This window comes from Anarhichas minor, unplaced genomic scaffold (assembly GCF_050575085.1).
Source record: "Anarhichas minor isolate MPS153535 unplaced genomic scaffold, ASM5057508v1 ptg000062l, whole genome shotgun sequence".
NCBI classification, from domain to species: domain Eukaryota; kingdom Metazoa; phylum Chordata; class Actinopteri; order Perciformes; family Anarhichadidae; genus Anarhichas; species Anarhichas minor.
This window is the reverse complement of record NW_027466508.1, coordinates 3754813-3782467: the sequence shown is the minus strand read 5'-3', so window position 1 is coordinate 3782467 and position 27655 is coordinate 3754813. Positions and strand designations below refer to the sequence as shown.

Genomic DNA, 27655 nt, shown 5'->3' with positions numbered 1-27655 from the left:
AGAGCAGCTCTCAGATTGCTTTAGAAGATAGATATATTTTTTTCAGATTTGAATATTAATGTCAAAAATACATACTATGATATACAGTTTGCACTACATCATTTTAGCATGACAGACGTCACAAGTAGTAACTGAAATATTAATTTAAATATTAAATAAACTGATGGTAAGTGAATGTGTAAACACTAAACTAAGATTACTCTTTCTATTGCAACACTTCCAATAAAGAGGTTCTGTAACAGTACAAAAGTATTAGAATATTACTATTTTCTGTTTCATTTCCAGTTATGAGAAAAAAAAAAATCCACAGTGCACATTTGATGTTTTGCTGTGATGCTTTAGGCTGAATGATTGTTTACTTCTTTAGTGGTCCATGGTACGTTTTTCTTTTGGACGAGCGAATGATGTTCCTCTTCCACTCCCTCTGCTCCGAGCTCAGGAATCACAGGCTTCACTTTCAGGTCAATCGATCTGCTCTTCAACGATTAAAGGGCCTCGTTTTGCATTTATAACTAAATGAATTGCGACTGAACGCTGATTTATCATGTTGAGTCCAATTAACGTTTTGATTTGAGTACAGTAGCCTAAACCCTGCGGAAATCTTTGAAGAGTCTAACTGCTTCTGTAGACAATCACTGGTCTCTACTCTCCTGCCAGACGCTGGAGGGGATACACACAACAGCAGGAAAAACAACGACCTATCACATCTGGTGAGGCCTTCTTAACCAGGAGAACTGGACCTGAAACATACTCTATAATAGTAACCTATGACCCGAACTCTTTGTGCAGTTAACAAAGAACACCATTTCCATCAAATCTCCCAGGCTCTTAGAGCCCCCCCCCCCCTTGTGGGTGACAGAAGGGATGAAACATAAGATATATTTGGGCACATGCCAGGTGAGTCTTGTGAGACTGCAGTCCTTAAATTTTCTTTTAGAAGGGTTTGTCTAGCCATGGTTTGCACAAGAGTCTATCGCTGGCATCAAGGTGTGATTGAAGCTTCAGTAGTCGCCTGCCAGCTGGAGGAGGGAGGGGGTTATGTCTCAGCAGCGGGGAGAGAATGGCGGGTCAATAGGGGACTCTGTGGAGGACTGGAGCTCGTAGGCAGCTCCACTGTCCACCTCCATGGACTTCCTGGAAAACAGCAGACGGATGTCCCGATGGAGGTAGATCTTCCCAGACTTAGAACTATGGAACCTGGTTCGAGATTGGAGAGGGAGACGAAAGACACGAGAGGAGAAACATCACCAAAACAGCTGCTGCATGTATTCCAGTTTTGATGTGCACGAGAGATGAAAGGACAACTTACCTCAGATGAACGAGGTAGCGCAAGGTGCGTCCCTGACCGAGGTGCTTCCTGCTGGTCTGATTGTTTGTGTCACGGCGGACGGGAACAGAGAAGGTCCTCTGGCGCAGGAAGGTCTGGTGTCCAGCTGGCATGGCTCGTAGGTCGTACATCACAACAAACATCTTTACCACTGTCTTGTTGGGATTGAATAAGGTCTGAAAGGCAGAACCGGAGAAGCATTGGGAGGATTTACACAGGTTTCTTTGTGACCTGACTTCAGCGATCTAAAACAACACAACAGAACCGTACATGCTGTGAAAGATACATGAAATGAACACCACACTATACAGATCATCCTTATAATATAATAAGTATATAAAGGAAAATGTCACCTTAGATGATGTATTTTCCTCTATAACCACTAGGGGTTGACCTTTCCCTTTGTTACTTGGTGTAACCTGCTCTTTGTTCTCAGCCATGTGTGCACCACGATGCAGATATTTCATATAAATCCGTATGTTTAGATCATTTCGACGTTTGTGGAAAAAGCTGAAAGTTTCCTCACCACTTGAATGGTTCCTGATGGAGGTACCCGGTAGCCCCTTTTCCCCAGGGACTCCAGATTGATCACACCCTGTGAGAAACGCACGACAACAGCTGTGTCACAGACAGGCATTCAAAGGTAATACACACCTGTGTGCAGATACAGCTCAAGGCTCAGGCAGACAGGCTTTTTACAGTATTATTGATTGACTAACTGGAAACAAATAATCTCACCATATATGGTGAGGGAGCGTTGTCATCGGATACACTGTAGAAGGACACCTCCACAGGTAAGGTCATGTGACTCGGGCAGAAGGACCCGCTGGCCCCAACCTCTGCTGTGAAACCCTCCACTAACCCTAAAGGCTCCAGGCGGTAGTTCAGCACACACTCCTGGGGAAACAGTTCAATATTTAAATTTTTGTTTTACTTAAAATAAGATCAGATCAGATAAGATAATCCTGTATTAGTCCCGCAGCGGGGAAATTTACAGGATTACAGCAGCATAGTGGATAGTGCAAACAAGAGACATAGTAGAACAACAAGATCAAAACAAGTATTATAAATAAGTAATAAACCAGTAAAGCATATTAAGTTAAAACACAATAACTAATATATATATATATATATACACACACACACACACACACAGACAGAACAATGATTGTATTGCACAGATGTTTAGTGTTGTCTACTGGGAGCTTCATACTTGGTAATTGTAATTGAATGACTGTGTGTGTTAGTATGTTCTACCTCAAAGTTTCCCAGCAGACTGAGACCGACAGGTGGAGCGTTGGCACTGAACAGCTGCTGTGAGTCCTCGGTGTACCCCTCTCTCTTTGGACACACCCTGAAGGTTTTAAACACACACACACACACACTCTTGTTCAACTTGTTTTCATGGCGAGATGCGTGCAAGAGCATCTTAAGATGTTTCAGGTGACAAGCATTCCTGGTGTGTCTGAATAGACCTGCGTCCAGGGTGAGATATAAATGATCTCAGACTGAATTTCATGTTTGTTACTCTGATGTCTTAATTTACTGAAGGAAAGGGCAGAACAAAGTAATTAGTCCATTGCTCACTCAAATCTTTTGTTATATATATTTTTTTAATCAAGCAAATTTACTAGAATATAAAAAAAAAAAAAAAAAGAATATATGGAGAACACGACAATGGCTTTTACCCGCCTCAGCCAAACTGACAAGAAGTTGCCCGGTTGCTAAAATGAACTTTACAGAAGCACTGCGTTACCACCCACATCTGCTGTGTGTAGGCAGCTCCGTGTATATGAAGCCAGCTCAGTTCTGTCTGCCATTTTGAGCAGAATGTGTGCGATTCTAGATGCAGCCACAGTACAGCAGAGCTTCAGCAGGTGGCAGCGTGTCAGCAGAACAGGGCTGACCTAACCTCAGCACTCAGGACAACACAAAGACAATACTTCTCAAACCTGCTGCTGATTCAAGGCTACGTCAGCGTGTTTGGTTTAAACAAACCTCCTCTCTTATACACTGGTCCTACGATTTAATACTGGTGGTAAGCAAAAAAAACTTTAACAATAAAATGTATTCAACTTAAAAAACAATAAAAAAAAAGTGCCTTGCTGGCACTTACACATAGTAACAGCTGAAATGTTGCGTAGTGAGAAAAACAAGTTTTAAAATGACGCGAAGTATGAGTAACTTGTTCCAGATGGTACTATAATAAACAGATGACGTGGGAGGTAACTGGAAAACAAAAATGTTGTCTTTTAACTGTTACTAAGACTGCATTAAACCCGTGAAAGTATCCCAGCCTTATCCTCGTGGACAAACTGATTTGGAGTCTGTTAACTATAGTAACAAAAAGGTCCCAGGTGAGAAAATGTGTACCTCTTCCCATAGGCCCAAGGCAAACCCTTACAGCCAGCCAGAGAGGTGTCCAGATCAAAGTAGCCCGTTTGGTTCTTCCTCTGAGGAACCTGCAGCACACAAACGACATGATTAACACAGAGCAACTTTCACAGTATCTAGGTCAGAGCTTGGACTATAAGATATACTGTATATTGAAAATCTAGGGCTTGTCTTGGCTTTTGTAAAAGATTCAAACGGCATCATAAAGAATAACCGATTGCAAAGTATTAAAGGTATGACAAAAATGTGTGCAATATGAGGTCATGGTGTGTATGTGAAAATAAGTGAGCTTGTGTGTTGGCGAGACCGTGTGACACCGAGTGTCTGTGTGTAAATTCTAGTGTTTATATGCATGAGTGAGACCGATCAGAAGGCAGGAGACTGCGATGATGTAGGAGTGTGTTAATCTGACAAGCTTACTGAGGTTGATGAGGCACAGATGAGTCACGTGCCCCACCTGCCTATGTGAGTGTGTGTGTGTGTGTGTGTGTGTGTGTGTGTGTACATTAACCTTGGCTTACAACTCAGTGGACCAGCAGCAGCAACAGCAGCAGCAATAAAAGCAGCTGCCAGATACTTCAAAGTCTCTTTACGACGAGCATTCACAGGCTCTGGTGAAAGTACTGTGAGTAATGCTTCAGATGGCTTGAAATAAAGGGCAGTGAGTGTGGTGTTATGGCAAACTCAACTGCCCGGACACCGACAATGACTGAGTCAGTAAGTGTTTGTGACTTGGAGCATGCATGTTAGCGGTATCTTAACAAAAGCACAATGACTGTGTTTCACTGTGAAGATGTGTGTTTCTTACAGGGCTGGAGAGCAGAGGTAGGCCAGTACAGGGGTGAAAGGCTTTGGTCGCTGTAGCATCCAAAGAGTGGCAATTCTGTTTCTTCCAGCTGTTGCAGGGGCGAAGCGGAGACGGGCTGTGGGCTTGCTGGGGAACAGAGATGGTGAGAGAAGTTGGGACAGTTTGCAAGTAAACTGAAACGATCTGTATTCATCGAAGCACGTTCTCGTATATCAGATGCCGTCTTGATTACCACTGAAGTCTCATCCGCTCCCAGCAAAACACTCAGAACTGAGCGGCGTCTATAAACGAGGAGGTTCCTTCTAGTTTGACGAGCTGAATTGGAAAAATGTGAGGCCTGTAGTGACCTATAATTTCTGAAATTAAGTAACTGTATTTTAGTGGATAATTTCAGCCTCACAATATTTTATTTTCTGGAATGAGTCATGTGTTTAATTAAATATAGAAATTCCAAGAATCATAGTTAAATGTATATACCTGTTTTAGAATATTACTAACAATAGTTTAACATTTTTGGAAATACACTTATTCGCTTTCTTGCTGAGAGTTAAATGTTTGATATCACAATAAATATGAGGCTAGCGCCAGCAGCCAGTTAGCTTAGCTTAGCACAAACAGTCAGACTAGCCGTTTCCCCGTTTACAGTCTTTGTGCTAAGCTAACCGGCTGCTGGATGTACCTTCATAATTTCTGTTCAGACATGAAAGTGGTATCGATGTTCTCTTCCAACTCTCAGCAATAAAGCGAATAAACTTGCCAAAATGTTGAGCAATTCCTATTTTTGTGATGCAGTTCAACCAAGGCTCCTTTAAACAGGGATAGGGCACGACAAAGAATTGCATTTTAGTAAATGGGATATGACTCAAGGGTATATGCACAAACAATGTCCTTTAAAGTGAGGAGTCCCTTACCAGGACAGTAGAAGGGGGAGTCATGTCTGGACTGGAGGTGATGGAGTATCCAGACATCGAGGGTGCCTGATTCTCATCCTGCAGAGCAGAGGCCTGGGCTGGTGCACAGAACTGCACCTGGGACTGAAGCTGAGGCTGAGGCTTGCTGTGGTTGTGGCTTATGTTACAGTTCATGGCTGGGCTGGCATCATTGCAAATCCAACTAAAGATCTGGGCATTCCTTGGGCTGTTCTCAAGGACATGGGAGGCAGAAGGGGTGTCATGGCTGCTGGGTGTCCTGACTACGAGCTTTTCCTGTGGGGGAGTTCGTAAACGCCGACCAGCCTGGGCGTGGGACTGGCCTTTGAATGAGGGTTCTTCAAGTGTAAAGTGAGCACCATTTTGGGCCCTGGGACAATGGCATTCGGTCCCCGGATCACCCCGGGGCTCGTCTGTGCAAACGGCTGCATGTGTGGCAGCGGTGCGAACGCTGCCTCTGTGAGTTTCATGATGGCTGGGTATGTGGCCGTTGGCGACAGTGTGTGAGGCCTGTGGGATGTGTGTGGTGTGCGAGTATGTGCGGACCGTGTGTGTGACTGTTGTCGTGTGCGTGTGGTGCAGATGGCTGCCGCTTCTGCTGTGCCTCGGGGACAGAGAGGGGACGGACAGTCTCTCCTGGATGAGTCTAGTTATGTCTTGTACTGCCTGGGCGATCAGGGAGCCGTCTCTCTCCCTGTCCTTTTCCTTCTCCTTCTCTTTCTCATCCTCTGCGTCTCTTGTCTCGGTCATTTTCAGCTTCCTGCACGCTGCAGGTTTAGGGGAGGAGCACTCCCATTTGTTGAAAGAAGTGTCAGTCACGGGCGTGTTGAAGTGGCCGGGCCACACGCGTCCCACAGACTCATAGGGCGGTACCTCGGGCTCTTTGGTCTTACTGGCAGTTATGTCGTCATGGTTGTTGCCCCACGTGGCTTTGGGAGGGTTGTCAGAAGCAAAAAGGCCAGGGGGAAGTGGCGGTGCTGTAGGGTCGCAGAAGTTGAGCCTCTGTGCGATGCGGGCAATTACTTCCTGTCTCTCCTGCAGCAGGGAGCCAATCAGTGGGTTTGCTTCGTTTGCAGACCTTGGGGAGGGGCAACGCGGCGGCTCAGCCAAGGAGAAATTCTTAAAAGCTCTCAGTGGCTCAGGGATAGACCCCTTTGACCTATCACTGCTGTTGGTGCCAGACCCATAATCCTCCACTTGTGTGGGGTCAGATGAACCATTGAGAGCCGAGTACAGCCACTTCCCTGCCTTGCTTGTGGGAAGTGGAGAGGGCGAGTGGGAGCGGGAGGGCGTGGGGGAGCGAGAGGACCTGTGGAACCGTGGAGAGCCCTGACGTTGGGGGATGTTGACCTGCGGAAGCTCTCCATTCTGATATGTGTGGTCCTCACCTGGCTCCTGGCTCTTCTTGCTGTAAGGAGAGGGAACAGCCGTGTGGGGAAGGCTATTAATGGGGATGTTGTTGATGGGGAGATGAGGAATGGGTAATCCATTGAGGAGAAGGCCAGACATGGGGTTGGAGCTCTTGCTGTACATGTTAGAGTTGTAAAGGAGGTCGTCTTTTCTGGGGTCCTGGCTCTTTTTGTGGGTGGGCAGGCCACCATGGCTGTTGAGGTTTGGGTTGAGGCTGGCGGTCTTGCTGTAAAGTGGAGGCAGGCCGGTATGGATGCTGCAGGCCAGGGTGGGATAGGTGGGTTGGCGTGGGAGTGACTGGACACGGAGCTGCAGGGCAACACTCTGGGACACATCTGGGACCGGGAAAATGTGTTCTGAAGGCGGCTGGGAGAACTGCCACACCAACTCCTCATCAGCAGCACTGATCCTGTTTGACAGAGACAGCGAGAGAGCGAGAGAGATTCACACGCCATCGTTAACTTTTACATCTTAAAATATCCAGGAAGTGTCAGAGCCTCCAGAGATTCAGTTTTACTTCTTCTGATTCAATTTTTCAAAGCAAAAAGTTGAGAAGAAGACTACTTTAGATCAAGTTTCCTGTGGCTTTAACAATCTGGTGCAACAAACCACCGATGTCCAAAGTAATCATTGAGTGCCATGTCTGACCTGTAGAGGATGTTTCTTGGGACGATACCATGGGAGGCGCTGAGCCAGGCGCTGAGCTGAGAGAAGAAGACGTAAGAGCGAACAGCCAACAGCAGCGTTTTCTCCTCAATGAAGCGATCACCGCTTCTATTAGAAACACAGTGAAAAAGAGGAGGAAATGTGCCAGTATGTCAGGTTAATGAGAAAAGGATGTGTTGTTTTTCCCCGTTTCTACACGTCAGTAGGAAAGTGGGCCAATTTGTAAGGCTAATTAACCATCCGAGTGCCAAGTTTAATATTTTCATTTCTTTTTTAGCCGTCACCTTTAAGCTATTCTGTATATTACTGAAACAATAAAACCTGCACGGAATGTTTTTATTAAACACAAAAAAAGTAGGGATTTCACAGCTCTTGTGGCGGTTTATACAATGTTTTGGGAGCTAAATAGCGTTTTCTTCGGATACAGCCGTCTAACTATAAACCTTCTAACTGAAACACACCATGTTTGTCTTGTAAACAGCAGACTTTAAACTAAATGCTGGAAAGCATATTCTCCTTTCTATCAATATTACCGGACAACATGTCTCTTCCAGCATTACCCATATTTCAATAGTAAGATCATGCGTGTATATGAGCCTCACTGTCTTGGGACTGGCTGCAGGGTCCATCGCTCCAGCAGCAGAGCGTCTTGTTTGATGATCGGGTCGCTGATGGGGTCGCTCGGGGGGCACTCGTCACCATAGCAACAGTCTGGCAGGAGCATGACCTCGATCATGATGGGGATGCTGTTCCTCCAAAGCAGGATCACCTCCGAACGGGTTCGCCTCGCCTGCCGACACTGGACACACACACAGGTGGAGGGTTAGTGTTCGTTACTGAATGTCAACGTCCGGGCCTTGAGCTTCAGGGGCAAAGCAGATGGGACCCACAAACAGACTCACTTAGAGATGAATGTCTCAGAGATATTATTTTGGTCACATCTCAGTTAAAAGCCATGTTGTAAATGCTAGCGTTTATAAAGTGTATAATGTCTAGTTTTTGTACAGTTTGAAAGAGGTGTGTGTGGTGACTTGGGTGCCGAGTTCAGAGTTATCAGTTATCACTAATATCTCAAAAACATCAAACAATATGTCGGATGTGAATCCCGTTGCATAAGAGGGCCTAAAATAAAAGGCTCATGACTTGAATGACGCAAATGAAGCAGCAGCAACAACAACCTCTAGTGAAAGGAGAAGAGAGTGCCTTCTGTTCACACTTTAGGTGTGTGTGTGTGTGTGTGTGTGTGTGTTACCTGGGGCAGTTTGTCGCTGCATTCGTGCTTGTGAAGAGGCGGCATGGCCGACTGGGCTGGCGGACAGTGCAGCCCCTCGGTTCTGCCCTTCACAGAATATTCTGGCGTCCGTCCCTCTGTGATGAGCAAGGTGAGAAACACCAGGAACTCCTCGGCATCGTACTCGAAAAACTCCTCCGTTGCATCTAGGAGAGGCAGAGAAACGAGGAGGGTCAGCGGAGCTCTTCAAATCACTTCACATCCAGCAGCAGGTAAACTACTAATCTGTCAATGCTTCGACAGATGCTGGGGGGGGGGCAATACAGATGCAAACAGAAAGCCGCCTGCATTGACATGTATTTGCTGCCATTTACGTCTGAATGGGTTTCACCGCAGTAGATAAGGATATTTAACTTTGTTTGGAAAGACTTGTTTAGAGAAGGGGGGGGGGGGGGGGGGGGGGGGTGGATGACATAACTTTTCCAGTTTGACCGCTTCAGAGGAATATATTTAGACCTCCCATGTCAGCTGAGCAGAGGGGTGAAGCCACACACAAGTACACACACAAGTATAGACAATGCTCACACTGACGTCATTCGCAGTCATTGTGAAGAACACTTACAAACAAAAAAACAGAACATAGGACAGAGAACAACAGAAATAGTAGCGTCATGCTGCACCACCTGGTGCGACACCAATTTTGCCAGGGTAGGGTTGGGCAGGGCTAGCATGGTGACCGGGACCTGGCAGGACAGAGAGCCGAGTTAACCTTCTACCATTCAGGAACAGATTATTCGCAAATTACGTGGAAGCAGAAAGGAGACTAACAAGGAATACTCGTCTGGTTGTCTCGTCCAGATTATGGCTCATTCTGCGCCACCCTGCTGTGCCCTACTAATCACAATAACCAAGTTTAGAGCAGTTTGAGCAGGGTCGAGATGGGGGCGGTATTATTAGGTCACCAGTCAAATGCTACTAGCTGTGGCTCCTCAGTTTGTCTCCTGAAAAACAAACTAACAAAATCCCGGTCTGTTTGTGTTGTAATTGAAGCGAAGATCTAAAGTAGGGTATTTCTAGCCCAATATTGAGGCACCCGTCTTAGCGCTCGTATCTCCTGCGCTCCTCCAGAGAAAACTCCCAGAATCCCGCAGGAGGTCAGCTGACACACAACAGCTCTGAGAATCACAGCTTTCTTTCTTTACAGCACACAAGAAGAGACACTCATGTAAAGAAGCCGCCTGCCTACAATCTCGAGCCCTCCCCCTGCCTTCATTTACATCAGAGTCAAACACATTTTAGGACACGATGATGTGGATACTTTTTTCATATTTTAATCATTTTGAGGATGTCAAGTCCTCATAAGGCTAGAAGTACAAAATACACACACACACACCCTGTCGTCCTCACACCAGAGCCAGGCTGGCCAGAACAGAGTCCCTCTCAGCTGGCTCTGCAGAAGTGTGATCTACGAGCTGAGCTGCTGCTGAATGTGTATGTGTGCGTGCGTGTGTACATATCACAGTGATCCAGCCAGTCACGCACATTCCTTCTCAGGGAACTCCTCCTACATGCCTTTGAGCTGCTGCTGCTGCACGTGGAGAGAGGCGCAGTCCAACACAAAACATGAGGAGGGAGGAGAGGGGAGGTAAGGAGATGGGAGAGGGGGGTCTGTTAGCCAGCTGTAGGCTTAATAAGCGCAGGGTGAAAGGGATGAAGGCGACATTCAGGGACAATCTCCTTCTCTTCGTGGGCTGGAATCGAAAAGGCTTGAACAAAGGGGGCAAGGGACCAACGGTGAGAGAGGAAAAGGGAGCGAGAGGAAGAGAATGTACGACAAAGGTCAAGTGTCAGGGTCACAGAGCCCATCACCTTCACATGATGGGTGGCTTGAATGTACGAGATATACAGCAGTGGGCAGTGTAAAGTGTTCCCAGTTCACAATGGGAAAGGCTGTGGTTCCTGCTCGTATTTAGGGACATTGTGCTCAAGGTGACGCTCCAAGAAGGAGGCCAGAAGCAAAATAGAAAGGAAGCACGGGTGGATGAAGGAAGAGAAGTAAAAGAGTGATTAAGGGAGCAGCGGAAAACAGCCTTTGTCAAGCTGTGTGCTACAAGCAGGGCCCTGATGATGTGTGCATTGTGGGTTTCAAATTGCTGCTTTCTAGGAAAGGCCAACCCAGGAAAACATACATACACACTGCGAGAATACACATAACAAAAAACACACGAAGACACAGTGAAAAAACAAACACACCATCACCAAACATGTGAACCAACCCACTGAAAACATACAGACACACACACAGCAACACGCACACATACACATGCAGGACAAAGGACTAGTGATGGAGGCTTTGGATAAGGGGCCCAGCCCATAGATGAGAGCTGTCATTCTTTAGGGCGTCGTGACTGAATAGAACATTCCTATGAAGACTATACACACACAAAGAAACACAGACTAAATGGAAGCTGGGAGGTGATCAGGATGCAGGACAACACATAAAAGGCAGAGAAGCAAGAAACCCTTCCATAGACATGGAAAGACAGAGCCGTGTTCAACATCCAGAAGCACATTTACAGAACTGAGACCCAGTTTCATCGTTTTACAACAGCTTGAAATTATCAAATCTGATTGTAATATTCAAGAAAGAAAAAACCCAGATGTTTCTTCAGCTTGACGCAGAGCTCTTTAGAGTCAAATCAAATGGTACAAATATTTAATATCATTTAGGAATTTATGTAACAATCCGGGTTGTTTGCCAATCATTAAGCCTCACAAGCGGGGTTCAATGTTCAATTCCTCCTCCTCCTCCTCCTCCTCCTCCTCCTCCTCCTCCTCCTCCTCCTCCTCCTCCTCCTCCTCCTCCTCCTCCTCCTCCTCCTCCTCCTCCTCCTCCTCCTCCTCCTCCTCCTCCTCCTCCTCCTCCTCCTCCTCCTCCTCCTCCTCCTCCTCCTCCTCCTCCTCCTCCTCCTCCTCCTCCTCCTCCTCCTCCTCCTCCTCCTCCTCCTCCTCCTCCTCCTCCTCCTCCTCCTCATGTGAAATCTGTCCGTCATCAATCTATATTTGTACAGTTTGAATGCATGTTCGTCAGACGCATTTTCTCTCGTTCTCCAACTTGTTTTTGAGCCTTCTTTGTCTGCACTGTGTGTACATCTTTTTTTTCCCCCAATCCTGTGTGTAAAGTCCACTGGTCTCCATGCATGCAGTTTGAGAAGTACCATAGCAACTACTAACACTGCTTGAGAAATGCAAACAGAAAAAAAACCAAGAACATCTCCATGAGGAAAACATGAATCAGGTTTAGGTCCACTGCTTAAATAAGAACCTCTGCTGATGCATCCTGCACAATACCAACCCATCATGTTACACTGGTCCGACTCTTTTCCATGTGCGTGTGACCTCTCCTCCATCTCCCGATAATGCGTGATCTGAATTATGTAATGGCTCGGATTTAGATTCAGGCATCTTATTATTAGACCGGTGACCGCCTGCCACCAAGTGCAGCTGGAGTCCTGCCTCCAGATCGCCTGGTTGGACCTGTATACCCACACACACACACGAGAACACACACACTAACACGCGAACACACACACCTCTCAGCTTTTGCCGTGTCCTCGGGCCAAGAGATTAGTATAGAGTCATGTGGAATGGAAAAAGGCCGACCGGACAAGAGTGTTCAGAGTAAACACGCCTGCAGTGCACGCTGTAACACACTGAGGAGTGATTCATCATTACCTGAGACCTGTCGGAGAGGCAAATGAGTCAAACATGTCAGCGCCTGGTCCAAATGGTTATGGCAGCGAGTGAGATTCTGAAGCTTGTCGTTTGAATACATGCTGCTGGATTCGGTTTTAAACAGAGAGACAGATGGGAAGACGGACAGAAGGAGAGAGAGAGAGAGACACTAAGTGGGAGACGTTCATATAAGCCGACCCATTAATCTGTGCACTGCGGGCACACAATCACTGCATGGTTGGCCCGCTTTCTACTGCAAACGCTGGTCTGCTGCTCTGCAGACACACACACACACACACACACACACACAGTCACACACATATACTCACAGCTAATTTGAATGCTGTGCAAGAAGCCATATGGCAAAAACCACTCCCGTCCGTCCTCTGTTGAGCCGGTGCGGCTCACTATGTCGGTCATTTGTTTGCGACATCGTTTCATTCAAATGAAGCAGAGAGCGCAGCGAGAGTCTAGCTGGTCTTTCCTCATTAGTGATCCGTCTGTGTTGGGGGGGCGAGAGACAAAAGCCAGCGGCAGATGAGGAAAAAAAACAAAAAAAAAACGAGTCACAGATCAAGGCCTTAGCCGGAACAAAACGCTGATGAGCGCACCTGTGGCTAGACTACTGGTTATCAAAGACTACAGCGCTACACACACACACACACACACACACACACACACACACAAGACGAGATATTATACTGCAGCAACCGGGGAGAGACGAGGCATACTCCAGAGGGAGAGAGAAAAGACAGAGGAGCAGTCTAAAGGGCAGATAGGCAACACGCACTGTTAGTTGAACAGGCAGACAGGAAGTCAAATTAACGAGGTTTCCAGTTAACCGTTTGTTAGGTGAATTTCATGCAAACGTTTGAAACCTGGCAGAAAATAAGTGAATTGGGCGGCATTTACATCATGCGAGTTGACCTAATCTTTCTTTTGTGAGATTGTGAGCTTAAAATGACAAGTTGTTACGGTTCTTTTGTGACAGCTCGTAAAGATGAAAACATATAAGTCTATTTGTTGTGGTAGTGGTGGACAAATGTATTACAGTCTAAAGCGACCTTTAAACTTTAAACTAACACAGAACTGAACAAAGAAAACCTTCACAAGAATCAGACAAACAAGGCAGACAGGACAACACAGAGACAGGCTGAAAGACAGAAGGACGAGTAAGCTGAGTTTATAGGGACAAATCACTAACAATAGGGCGTTCAAATTCCACTTAACTTTGTATAAAATACCCAAGCGTAATATTCAAATCAATTTAAATCAACACTTTAAAGAATGGCTAGAGTGGTACACTTGTCACTGATTTGTCCCAGTTCACTGGCTGTGAAAGTAAACAAATAACTGTCCACACTAAAGGCCCTCACGGCCCCAATGAGTCCATTTTCTCAGAAAGATAAATAATAAAACTAAGAGAACAAAGGTCGGTAGAAGTGGACCAATTCCTTCATGAAAAACAACACAGCATGCACACCAGAGGGTTTTGAAGATGTTAGACTTGCTGTGTTTAAAATCATCTGAGGTCCTTACTTGATATGATTTAATACATTTACAATTCTGTTTCTGGGACCTGCAGACTGTAGATAAGCAGCCTGCCCGGAGGCTGCGTGCTCGAGGCATTTCCAGGCAGCTTCCACACTGCAGAGGCAGCAGTGTGCCGAGCTCGCTGAGGTGTGTCGGCTTAACACACAATGATATCAAGCTCCTTCGGAATGGAACTGAACAGTGAAGGTTCAGGGTTCCTTCACGACTGCAAATTCAGCACCGGATGTTCTCCACGGGAAACAACTCAGAGCTTCATTTATATATCACTGCAAATAATTCTGCCATGTTTTGCATTCGCAGGAATCTCAGCTGCAACAAACAAAGCACTTCTAAATTCTCCATAAGTTGCTCAACAACTCACCAGATCGCGTTCATCTCTTGGCCTGTGCGTGAGGAGAGGGAGCAGAAACTGACACAGATCTAACTTTAACACCAGCTCTCATTCTTATTCTGTTGCGTGGGACTTTGTTGGATGAAAAAAAGTCAAACACGCTTTTAGGCATGCATGTTGGTACAGTCACCAGCAAAAGTGTGTCATCGTACGAAAGACCACAGAGGCAACACTGTTTGTGTTTGCAAATGTTTACCTTGAGAATAGCGAGGCTGAGAAAATTTGAGATGTGCAGCCCTAACACACACACCTGCATTTCTATCATGAATGCCAAATGTCTTTACTGCAGCCCCCGTAAGATAAATATTATTTTTTCTCTCTCTCTCTCTCTCTCTCTCTCTCTCTCTCTCTCTCTCTCTCTCTCTCTCTCTCTCTCTCTCTCTCTCTCTCTCTCTCTCTCTCTCTCTCTCTCTCTCTCTCTCTCTCTCTCTCTCTCTCTCTCTCTCTCTCTCTCTCTCTCTCTCTCTCTCTCTCTCTCTCTCTCTCTCTCTCTCTCTCTCTCTCTCTCACAAAGGGCAGGTTCTTAAAATCAATTATTTGATGACTTTGTGATGGTGTCTGCAAGCAGCAGCCATGTTAAAAAGGGGCTGATGTGGCACCTCACGATTCGATTCTGAGGGCTACGATGCAATTATAAAATTATTTTTTTTCTCTCTCACTGTGACCATCTGTTATTTTTAAAAACACTGCATATTAATGATTCATAATTAAAAAAACTGAAATCAGCATGTTCTGAGTCACGTGACATAAGAAGTTGCCCAAATAAACAATCAACTCCTGTTTTGGGCAATGAGCACTCAGCTCTCGTACAAAACTATCGCTTTCTGAACCATGTGGTGGAACAATACAGTGATGCGGGTACGATCACACAAGAGTCTGTGTCCACACATAGCTTGTTTCTTCCATCTTTCCTCAGTGGTTCCGTACATTTAGCTTTGGTTTGGTTCTAGAGTCTCGCTGTGTCCGTAAAAACGTCGAGATGAATGTTGCCTCCCGGTTCCAAAGTGTGCAACATAGCGCCAAAGCTCTGGTTCTCCATGACTGAGTAGTGGCGCATCGTTGGCAAAAAGAAGAAGCAAAACGCTTCCATACCATAGTTCTTAAACTAGGGGTGCCAGTGGGATTGTATCCATATTCGGCTGCTCGAGCTCAGCCTCTCTAAACAAAACTCCGCTCATGTTTTGACTAGTTTAGAAAGTAAACAAGACGCACGTGGATTACGTCTGTTGCGTTCAGGGGCCGCGGTCAAGAATGGAAAGCGCAGCGTCGCAGAATTGTCACAGGCGATCACAACGTTGAGAATTGAGTATGAAATGTCCGATTATTGAGTTTTCTGCAAGAGAGAATCGCGATGCATCTTAGAATCAATTTTGAAATATATGTCATACTGGGCTCCTTTGATTTCTATGTTCTGTAGTTAGTAGGCGAAGTTAAGTACCACCCACTTCCCAAAGCATTGCACCAATAGCTGATGGAATATGTGGAAATCACAAAAGGAGCTACCCTAAAATCCACCTGACATGTTGTTGTAGCAGCTATCCCAAGACTATGAAAGCACACAGCCGGTTTAAGGTTTTCAAATGCAATGGTGGCAAAGCAGGTGGCAGATCTGAAGTGTCAGCAGCTCTGGCCACTGCTTTTCACCACCATGGGAATTGTTTGCAATGCTGTCTTTTCTGTTCCACAGCCAGTTCTGCAGTCCGACTATATTTGGAGACCAGCTGGTCTGCAACACCAACTGAACTGCATCTCCTTTTCCCAATCTGAAGGGTTTCTATGAGCACTTCACAACAAACGTGCAAGACAAGATAACTTCCAGGCCCTAAATAGAAGCTACATAAGACACTCCGTATGTACTGTATGCATCCATTCACTCTATGGATACATGAATGTGTGAACGTATGTAGTGCCATGGAGCACGATCTGGTACACACAGAACAGCCAACTTCATAACGTTCTGAGGATGCACGGACATAACTTCATCTGCTATTCAGTAAAAGTCGTGCTTACACAACACTGTTTACAGGAATTCTGTGAAGTATTTCGCTTGTTAGCATAACATGTTGTACTTCAGTCAAAGCACCCTGAAACCTGCAGACACACGAGTGCTTTGAGTGCAAGCATAGCGTTTGTCCTGATGTCAAGATGTCCTGCTAAAATGTAGTGCTGTATACCAGCCCATCTTCCACACTGACGTTACCACTTAATTGCAAATTCTGGTAGTTCTGCGGTAAAGTGGCGATTGCTATTGCTTAGTCTTTTCCTGTTCCTCATAACGGTGTTGAAAGGCAGAACAAAATAAACCAGTAACCAGTACGACAACAGACCAAGGAGTCTTGAGGCGTCTATTTTTGTAGTCTAGCGATGGTGTTGTCATGACTTAAAGCATATTGTGTCTTTCACTTCCTATGTTGAGAACATGAAGACAGGCAAGAGATGCCTGTAGGTTTGAACAGCTGATTGATTGAGATATGTATATCTATATCTATATCTCATCAAATCTAACCTCAGGCTTCATATCATATATATATATAGTCACCAGCTAAGAATATGAAGCCTGAGGTTAGATTTGATGAGATATTTTCAGCAGCTAGACATTTTAGATTACTTCATAATAAATAAGTTGAGACTTTGCTTATTAATACGTCCGAGGAAAAATCTACTAACCGCCAAGAGCCAACGCAATACTACAAGAGTTCTAGTATACTATCAATATGCAAGCAGTAGGATTTAAGACAAATAACTGAGCCCCGTGGCAAAGCAATACAGCATCACTTGTCCTTTTAAAGTCTGCGTCTTTGTACGTGACAGTGAGCTGCATCTTGACAAGAAAGTATTTAAAGACAATTAATGCTCCTGTTATGCTCCGTTAGTGTGTGTTTTATGTGTGTTTTATGTGTATACACACAGCATATGCCAGTGTGAGAGCACGTCGTTGTGCTCTGACTGTATACCATGTCCGTGCGTTGTACAGAGAGACTGTTGTGTGTCCGTTAAGCTGTTTATGTGATCGTACTCGCGGGTGTGTTGAGCTTCGTCTGTGTAGGCGTGTATGTTATCGTCAGTGTGTCTCAGTGTTTATGTTCCTCTTGTGTCTCTTTGTTCTCCAGAGGTTTGCTGCTAAATTACCAATTGTATTAACAGGGTCAGCTGTGTTTCCATTGCATTTCATAACATAGTCACTGCCAGCTCACCTTTCCTGTTTTTGTCTGCCTTTTGTTACAACATTAAAAAGAAAAGAAACACTGGAAGTGGTGGTGAAGTCTGCCAAGAAACTGGCGTGTTTTTGCCAGAATAATTTTAAGAATGGTAAGGAAGAGACAGTTTGATGTGTTTGGAATTAAAACACATTTGTTTTAAATGACCCCTGGTAGTTTAGATTCTACTTTTAAGTTGTCTACGAGTAAACTAAGGCTGTTGTCTGTCAATCACTACTTGGTAAAGAAAGTTTTATTATGGTTTCCAATAGTATGTGCTCGTCTAGCCTTCCTCAATACATTCCCAGTTTCCTCCCACTTCATTAAGTGAAACGTTTATTCAAATCTATAGACTTAGGATCTATGATGTGTGCGCGTTTCTCCCACTCTGCAACACAAAGGGGCAGATTCACAGCCCACGTAGCAACAAGCCCTGATTGGCTGAGAGGCCCTTAGTACACTTCCAGCTGAGGAAGAACCATTCTTCTGTTTTGTGAACTCAGCTGCTGTTATTCTCCCACTGCCAACAAACAAACACACACTCGACCCAGACAGACCTACCACCATGCCCTCTCTCTGACACGCGTCATTGTCAGCCATGAAGAAAGCTGTTGTTTAGAAGCTCAGCAACTAGCGAGCACACTATTGAAGTCACATGGTAAACAAGCTCTGAGCCTGTGGAAACAACTTTTCGTCATGAGCCATACGCACTTAACCGACAGAACTCATCTCAGCTGAAGAGGGAAAAAGTAACTGTAAGGCTCTGTATGTCTATGCGAGGCCTTGATTACTTCCTTCACATGTCCATGTCTCACCTTTCCGTACGGCTTTCTGAAATGGCCATAGAGAACAAACATCCCATATTTTACTAACATAGTTGCGTATTTAGGATTAGTAGGTCATCTATTTTAAACTCACTCTTGCTGCAGTTCATTTCTGTTGAGTCCATGCACACAAATCCCAGTAAAATCACTTGTGCTGTTCAGCTTTCTTACAGCATCGGGTCGGTTCTGTAGAATGAAAGCGGCAGAAACAATGGCAGCCTATCACGGTTAGGTAACAGTGGCTGACCGAGTGCTGCATGCCTTTAACCAGGCCGGTTACAGCCTTTGATTCAGATTAAAAAAAAAAAACCTGCATACTCTCTGCCAGCTCCGGACCACAAAGGCTGTAAATTAAAATCCCCGACCTTGGTTAGGAATGATTTACAGTATGCTCTCTTCAACTTCAACAACCATAGCAACTGCAGTCGTTGAGTAAGGTACTTAAAGCCGCTGTTATTCAGATGAGTTGCTCGGTGGCTGAAAGAGGAATTCTGGTTTTCACTGGGCAGCTTCAAGGTGCCAACGCATTTGGCTGAGTAAATGTCAAGCAGAGAAAAAGCTGAAGAAAATGCTGTGTGCTGTAAACTTTCAAGAGATTGTATAAATGACCCATGAATACTTAATGAGGTAGGCATACTAGTGGCTAAAGAGGACTTAAGTGCATGTGTGACATTTACACGTTCATAACAAGTCATCACACCGCTCTCTCCTCAATCTTCCTCTCGTCTTTCCTGAAATGCTAGAAAAGTTGATCTTCAGACGCAGTGACCTACAGGTTGTAAAAAAATAATGTTCTGGAAACTCATTTTTTTTACTCTGCAGGCCACTTAATTGAACTGTGTGCACAGACAAAGTCTCCTCGACCAATTCCTACCTTCCATTATGGCAACGTCGGACACTAAATATTTCCTAGAGCTGCTTCAATGTCAGCAAGCGGCCTGATGGTGTCTACAGGACACTAGGGCAGTGGGACAACCAGCCTCTCTCTGTAACCAAAAGCCGCCCTGTCCAACATGAATGCACAGGCCTTTGACCTCCCCTGTGCTGCTCATGCCAATTTCTACAAAGGGGAGTCCAAAATGAGCAACCCGAGCAGCGTAACGAAAAGTGTGTCAGTTGTGGCACAATCCGATCGTGGGAGGGGGTGGTGGTTAACTGGAATTAACCGCTTCGTACCAAAAAAAGCACAAGGCCGAAGTCTTGATGTGCCGAGAAAAAAAAACAACCTCAGTGCATTCTCTTACTGAATGATTCATCTGCCACAAAAAAGGCCATCGAACAGTTCTGGTTCACCTTCTCTCCTTTCATTAGTATACCATATTACATGTATTTATGATCTAGAACTACCTTTTCTAAACAACATTAACAGTATGTTTCCACAAAAAAATAAAAAATAAAATAAAATAAAACAGATGATTAACCCAGTTCAACAGGACAGACTGGCTGGCAGTATGAAGCAGCACTGGGGGTGAAAGGGGAATCGCCTCGCTCATTATTGAGGCCTGTTGGCCTGAAAGCGATGAGATGAGACAATGGAGAGAAGGACAGGGGATAGTTGTGATGAGTCTCAAATTGAGTTAACCTCACGCTCTTGTGAATAAACAATGTGCCTCCGTAAACAGAGACTTGGGAGTTTGTGTAAACATGATTCTATCACTTTAAAGGAATAGTTCCCATTAGAGATGGATCAATTATCGCTGCATGGATATTCTTTTTTGTCTTGTTTAATCAGTATTAGTGTACTCCTAGAGTGACAGCACAGATTGCAGGCCATAGAAAACTCTTCAATCCAACTGTCTTTTTCTTTATTTCCTCATTCATTTAAGAGAAATTCTGCTGCCATTGTGCTTTATGAACACTACTGAGAGCTAATGTTTTTCATGTCGTCATCCAGCAATCAATAAATGCACGCTGATCAATCTGTCAGGCCCTACTGTCACCTACTTCCTTTGTGTGCTTTAGATAGTAAGTCAAGCAAGCTCTCTTTCTGTCAATAAGCTTTTCGTTAAGATATTATCTGCAGATAGTGGTGGTGGAGGTGTTAAGTGCTGAGGTGTTACAGTAGCTGAAACTATGCGACGTGACTCAGAGGACGGGAGAGAAAAAGAGAGGAGGGGAGAGGGAGATACCAGAAGAGAAGACGTTAATTCACTGGAAAATGTCAGAAAATGGTGAAAAATGTCATTCAACGTTTTCCAAAGATAACGTCCACAAATGTCTTGTTTGGCCCAAAACTCAAAGATATTTAGTTTACGGTCATAATAGAATAAAGAAACCAGAAAATACTCACATTTGAGAAGCTGAAACTTGTTTTTCTGACAAAATTACTCAAAACCGATTAATTGATTATCAAAATAGTTAGACAATTTAATAGTGGACAACTAAATCGATTAAATGCTGCAGCTCTAGAGGTCAACAGCAAATAATAGTTCATGAAGTCTCTGTACTACACGTTTGTACTTTTTAGCTACTTCATTCACACCCTCAGATGAAGAAGAGACATAACCGAAGACAAACTTAATATGCCAAAAGACAGACAGAAATAAAGACACAGAAATGCACAAAAAGAGACAGCGCTCCCACATCTACACCACCCGTACCAGGAGAACACCACAGGGTCCAGATGGCTCTTCCTGGTCCTGCAGAGACGGCTGCCGGTTGGCTACGAGGAGCCACGGGGGCGGGAGGATGTGACGAGCACACCGGCAATAATGACATCACTGGCTCAGTGGCACCCTGGCAGCAGAAATGCGACCCATGCTGCTCCTCTCAGCTTTAGCCGGTCCAACACTAAGTCTGGGCGGTGTATTTATGTGTGTCCGTACAGCTCGTTAACACCGAGCCTCGATACAGAAGAGCTGTACTAAATGTGTAAGGATCACTGTGCACATGACCCGAAGAAGAGTCTGTGTGCTAAATAAAATGTCCTAGCATTACGTCCAATCCAATAGAGCGGCTATAGGCACGGCTAGGCTACTTACAGTCAAACCTGTCACAACAACATTTATTTAGGCTGATTACTCCGGGGCCCTGGATAGAAAGTCACAGCTGAATGCCGACCCAGTATTGGTATTCATTGCGAAAGGCAGCTCTGAATCTCGCTGTACAATGAGGGAGTCCAACATCCACGTTCAGTGCAGCTGGGTGGTGGTGTATGGAAAAGGTGATATGGTGAAATGCTCGTGTTGACTTCAATTAGCTGATGTAATATTATTTATGCGTAAATAGGAATATCCTTCGGTGAGGGGAAAAATAAAACCTTTAAAATAAATCTTAATGAAATACAACGTTAGGGGTTTCAATGTGTCTGTTTCTGGTGTGTTGTGTTTAGTTTCCAATGATCATACATGTTATAGGTAACAACCAGTGGCGGGCCGTCAGGGCCTGCAAGGCCTTCTCTGCTGGCCTAAACAGAATCACAAAGCTATATCTATTTTATAATTTAATAATTTATACAAATATTTTTCCCCATTATCTTATTTTCTCATTGCACAGCTACTGTCTTCCTCAGTTGCTCTGCTTCCAGTGCAGCTTGTTTTAAATAGAGCTTTTATCCAATCAGAGGTCACCTCTGTGTCTCTAGGTGAGAAGAGAGGCCCGAGGCCTGCAGACTCACAAGTGCATCCCTTTGCAGTTTAAGTGAATGGAGACGATATTGTTGATTGTCATAGTCTTCAACCAATCAGATCTTTAGTTTGACATGTTGGGCGTATTCTTTGACGTGTCATAGCCTGCTAGCTGGCTTAGCCATACGTGATTGGTCAGTGGGCTAGCCTGACATGTTGGGCGGTGACAATCCCAATATCTGCTGCCTCTGTCGAGTGGACATTTTCAGCCTCAAACGCATTAAAACCTATTCAAGAAATACAACTGGGGAGGCTCGACTGTCTTTACTGGCATCCATGAATCGAGAAGGACTTCTTACTGGAACTAAAAACGCACGGATGTACTGAACAACCGTGAGATTAAACTCTTTGTTAACAAAGAAAGGAGGAAGAACAGCTAAATAGTGAACAGCAGCTTTGGTAAGTTAACTGCAGTAGCTTTAACTGCCATAAATATGATCTATGTCATCATTTAATATGCTTGTTTATATTATATATATAGAATTATTTATACAACTTATATGGATTTTCGTTTGGTTTTATATGTGATAGGAACTATTGTTACGTCCTATGTTGCGCGGGGGACACATTTAGCCGGTGCACAGCAACAAGATGACGCGCGAAGCGGCAGCGGTCTATATACTCCGTGCAAAGTGTTAAAGTTAAGTTTAAGTTTTTAAGTGATCTACTTTGAAGATTCATGTGTTTTCAAGTGGACTCATTTTCCCTCTCGGTGTTGACAGACAAATAAATCCGTCAGTAACAAGAACTATGGAGTCGTGTATTTCCTGGAGGGAGTGATAGGAGAGTTACTACTCTGTTAATTTGTCTATCGTGACATATGGGTAATATTGTTCCCTCTGATATGAATAATATTTGAATGGCCCGTGCTCTTGAGTGTGTGGCGGAATGCATGTTTTAGCTGAATTGATTTTGACTCATTGTTCGTTAATGCCGCCGCATCCCGTCATTCATGTATCTGCACTCATAGTGTATTTGTAGGTGTTGAGCTTCATTTTTACGAGTGCAGGCCCAGGTATAAAATGCACGGCCCGCCACTGGTAACAACAAACATGAAAAAAAGACAGCACCTTCAACCAGTCCATTTTTGATTGAGCTAGAAAACTTGAGAACGGAGTGCCAGTAAATAAACGAGTCGATAAAGACAGGAGGGGGAAAAAAAATTATACGAATGAACTCTCACTGTGTGAGAGAAGTAAAACAGTAGAGAGCACCTGTTATGGCTGCCTCCCGATATGAGGTAAATCAGTGACGAGGCAGGTGCTGTACGGGACAACTGTGTATGTCGCTCTGGGTTATCTGGGTCTCTCGTGAGAAAGAGTGTATACTCATTGGCAGAACATTTCCAAGAAAAGTTAAGTGCAGACATTTTTTTTTCATTTTAAAAAGCTTACGTTTTAATCGTGAGCTTCTTTGGGGGGGGGGGGGGGGGGGGGGGGAAGGAATACACATGAAACACTAGGTCTTATGGCATGTTGTGGTTAAAAGTACGGCCATTTAATCAAATTGTAACCGTGCACTGAATTCAGCAGCACACTTGTCAAAAGTACAGATAATTTGCCAGCATCCCAAAAAATGAAAATTCAGTAAAATTACAAATCTTTATCTTTAAACCCTAAGTTTGCACACGGCCCACACTGTCAGCTCGAACATTCAAAGTACTGGTTAAGCACTAGTTAACATGCTAGCTAGCTATCTCACCACATGGCACATTTCACAATGTATGGATTTGACAAATGAATGGATTTATTTGGAAAATCAATGAATTATGTCTTCTTATGATATGGCAGAAAAGTTAGTTTTTATCAGCATATGACCTGGGCAGATAACCCCTACGTTTACATTTTGTTCCCAATAGATTCCTGTTAATTCCCATGGAAAGTGAATATTCCCGGAATTTTGCAACCCTAGGCTCGGACGTCTCAGGGCAGCTGTAATCTGGCTGAGCACACGGCAGAAGGCCGGCAGTGGAGTAAATTGGGTGAGGGGGGAGGGGGGGCTTGTATTCAATTCCTCCTTAAAATGACTAATGACTTTAAACAGGAAGCAGCATACAAAAACACAAAATAACATAACAGAGAGCAGGAGCACAGCGCAGAGGCTTGCCAGCTGACTGAGTCTTTCCAACCTGACTAAATCTAAAGTCATCCCTCTGTATAATGTTTAATGGAGGGCTGTGGTTGAGGGCATAAAGGAGGAAGCACTCAGTCGCCATTCTTAGCTCATTGCTCATACATTTCACCATATGAGCATCAAATACAACATCTTTCGCTGGTAATGTCCCCTTCAGTGGTTGAGAAGAGGACCACAGTAGAGCAGAAACAGTATGGTGTAAATTCCACTGTTCTACATGTGGAGATGGGAACACGCTTAAACAAAATGATGTCTTTAAGGATACAAATAAAACTCAGCTTTACCACACTTCAGCTGAAACGGTTTTGAAACCCGATGAGGCGAGCCATGCTTTCCCTGACTGGTGTGAACAGGTCGAGAGTTTTTCCAACAGCAGCTCTTTAAGGGACCTGTAAAAGCTGTCAGTTGAGCATTCGTGGTTCAGCGGCACAGCGCTTATTAGCCAGTAGCAATCGGTTGGCGTACTCTCTGTCACAGTCACGGTCTCCTCACACCCCGCATGTACTCACACTCACGCCATCCTGACTCACAGAAAAACAAGGGGGTCAGATGACTCTGGTTGGGCCCCTGAGAAGAACACAAGTGCTCCTCTTCTACCTTTATAACAAAAGCATGGCTCACAAAGAGACCATGAAGGAAACCTCTGCTCTCGTGAAGTCTAACTTCTTTGTTTTCATCAGTAGCTGAGGTTTGTCTAAAACAGGGTTCCCAACTGACCCCAGTTCTGCTCTTTGTTTTTCAGTTTGATATGTACACTCGACGGCATCGTACCAATAATGTCTAAGATAACATAAGGCTGTAACAAGACATCACTACTTATGTAGCAACATCTAACCATGTTGTGGCAGCAGTGACTAAGAAACTAAATTTGGATTGTTCACATCAGCCCGACACGGGATCTGTTTATTAAGGTCAACATCACTACACACAGACACAGTAAGGTATGGTACTGCCTGAATCTATCACCTCATCACCCACCCAAAGCCTTGGCTTGACTTTCACACCCACTTGACCAGGAGCTCGTAGCCTTTGACACTTGTTGCAGGAGTTTCAGTGTAAGACGCACATGTCTGGACTTGTCCCCCCGTTCGAACTTAATATAGCTGGGCTCTCGTAGGAACCCTCAATCCATCGTCAGAGCAGTGAAACCGCCTGCCTTGACTTTGCCGTGTTCCAAGCTACTCAGTAAACAGCCTCTGTCACTACTGCGGCCCGGTTCTCTGAGACCAGGGAGAGGAGAGAGGCAACAGAAGGGAGGGAGGTGTGTGTGTGTGTGTGTGTGTGTGTGTGCGTGTGTGTGGGAGAGATGTGCCGTTCTCCACCACTGGAACGGAACAATAGCCAAATAACATTCGCCCCATCGTGTCTGCCAGTCAAACAGGGAGCCACTGCTTGTAGATCAGCTTCTACTGGCTCATAATTAGAACATGACAGTGAGTGAGTGAGCAAACCTGCCGTGGTGACAATCCACAAATGGTGAGGATCGGACTCACTGTAGCCAATCTGTCTTTTGTGGCTGATACAAAGCAGGCATACTGGAGTATTTGGTTGTAAAATAATCTCAATATTCACCGATTTGAGTCCTCAACAAACCACTCTTACAACATGCAACAGAAAGTGTTGCTGTTCACAGTTGACCCAGCATGCCGTGCTGCATTATTAGTCTATAATTACACTGTACACAGTGTCCGCCAGTGTGCCCTTTATGCTGGCCAGTCACATCACACAGATGTCTGGGTCAGTCAAGGGACGGCAGGTCAAGCCTAGGGTTAAAGTCGAGGCCCCTATAGGGCACATGTGCCTCGTGGAGTCCCATTACCAGCATATTGTGCTCTAAAGAGGATCCCACTCAGGCCAGTCAGCAGCATGACTGCAGTTGCATAACCTATGCAAAAAAAACAACAACCACAATCCGACTATCCCTGATTGACTGCAGCTAATCTCACCATGACAAAGAACAGTGGCCCTACACTGCTTCCATATGGTGCTATTGTGTTGTTGACAACTGATCACGTCAGCTGTAACCCTGGATCACAAACAACTGTGTACACTCAATCACAAAATGAACGATAGCTCGTACGACGAAGGAGCTGAAACGACACCTAATGTTAATTGTGTCAGGGCACAGATTAAGACACAGAGTCCGAAATCCCCTTCATAAATGAATGCAATAATACAATTAACATAATTACTTTGAAGCAAACAAGGGTGTCCACTCTTGTCCCTGCTTCACCTCTTGCTGCAGAGACAGGGACATGTAAACAGGTTGCAGAGCATACGGCAGGAGCCTGATTTACACAACAGGGTGGGTGTCAAGAACACTTTGCAGCAGCCTCCTGCATGAGACCGTCAAAACAAGAGCTCCTGGAAAAGGGAACAGCACTTGCTACGAGACTATCGTGCAGGTTATACGTTGATGCCGATGAAATGGGGGAAAAGAAACAGCTGACATTTGGGTTAACATCCAAAAAAACTAGAGCAGTGCGTTTGTGTGCACGAGTCCTCATTGACCTGGGTCAGGTCTTTGTTAATTCACATAACCAGTGACCAGGATGACCAGCTGTTACGCAACACCCTGGCCTGGTTCTTCTCTCAGGGTGATGATGGGGGTACAGTCAGTCCACTAAAGCTGCATGCACAGCATCAAGTCCACTCTACATGCGTCTGTGTGTTCCCCACGTACCTCGCTCCGACTTCATGTTGTCCAGTGTCATCAGGTCGCCTTCACGATCTCCTGTAGGGTCTTCTCAGTAGTCTCTTTCTCTCCGCGTGGACCCCCCCCCCCCCCCCCCCCAAAAAAAACCCTCTCTGTGACTGAGACCTGCTAGTATTAGCTAAGCAATAATATCAGCTTTGGTGCCTTGTGTGTTGGTGCCAGCTGCTGCCCCCCTATCCAACAACAAAGCATTGCTTTGTTAGCATGCTACTACTGTACGCTTCCATCGAGTCGCACTGTATTGTCCGACTAGACTAACACAAAGACAGCTGATAGCCAAGTCGCAGTTAGCGTTTAGGTAATGGAGTTGTCAGTCGGCTTGCTAGCGAGTAAACCAACCGGACTACTAGTGATGTGAACTAGCACGCTGGCTACTCTCACAGCTCGTCTCAAATTCCACCACCTAAACCACAGTTACGTCGCGATGCATCTCTGTGTCCCCCTCTCCTGTAACATGGGCTACTCACAACGACTCCGGGGGGCTCGCTAACTCTGCAGTAACTAACCAGCTAACTTAATCAGTCACTTGTTTGGTTAAGCGTCTACTGGTGACGACGACCTCCCAAACACCCCGAGCCCAATATAGCGCAGGTAGCCACAGTTGAGCTGAAAATATACCGATTCCGATGACGGACGGTCTCGGTGTTTTTCTGTTTTTTTTTTCTGCTACGACGAGAACATTATTCAGAGCATTATTCTTCTCACGAAACGTTA

At 45.0% G+C, this 27655-nt stretch overlaps 1 protein-coding gene across 2 annotated transcripts; it reads right to left on the bottom strand.

The window, feature by feature from the left end:
• Window positions 1-15: 15 nt before the first annotated feature.
• Window positions 16-27012, bottom strand: atosa (atos homolog A). 2 transcript variants are annotated; one of them, XM_076078049.1, is made up of 14 exons: window positions 26909-27008; window positions 12830-13000; window positions 12121-12604; window positions 8787-8971; window positions 8137-8333; window positions 7517-7642; window positions 5441-7277; window positions 4530-4655; window positions 3701-3789; window positions 2585-2681; window positions 2066-2224; window positions 1854-1922; window positions 1310-1503; window positions 16-1197 (listed from the first exon to the last, which is right to left on the bottom strand). In XM_076078049.1, exons 3-14 carry the CDS (start codon window positions 12173-12175, stop codon window positions 1044-1046), a joined length of 3288 nt encoding a protein of 1095 aa, XP_075934164.1. In that variant the 5' UTR covers window positions 12176-12604; window positions 12830-13000; window positions 26909-27008; the 3' UTR covers window positions 16-1043. The 2 variants fall into 2 exon arrangements, with proteins under 2 accessions (XP_075934164.1, XP_075934165.1); XM_076078050.1 differs by lacking the exons at window positions 12121-12604; window positions 12830-13000 and having other exon boundaries at window positions 26909-27012.
• Between the last annotated feature and the right edge of the window lie 643 nt (window positions 27013-27655).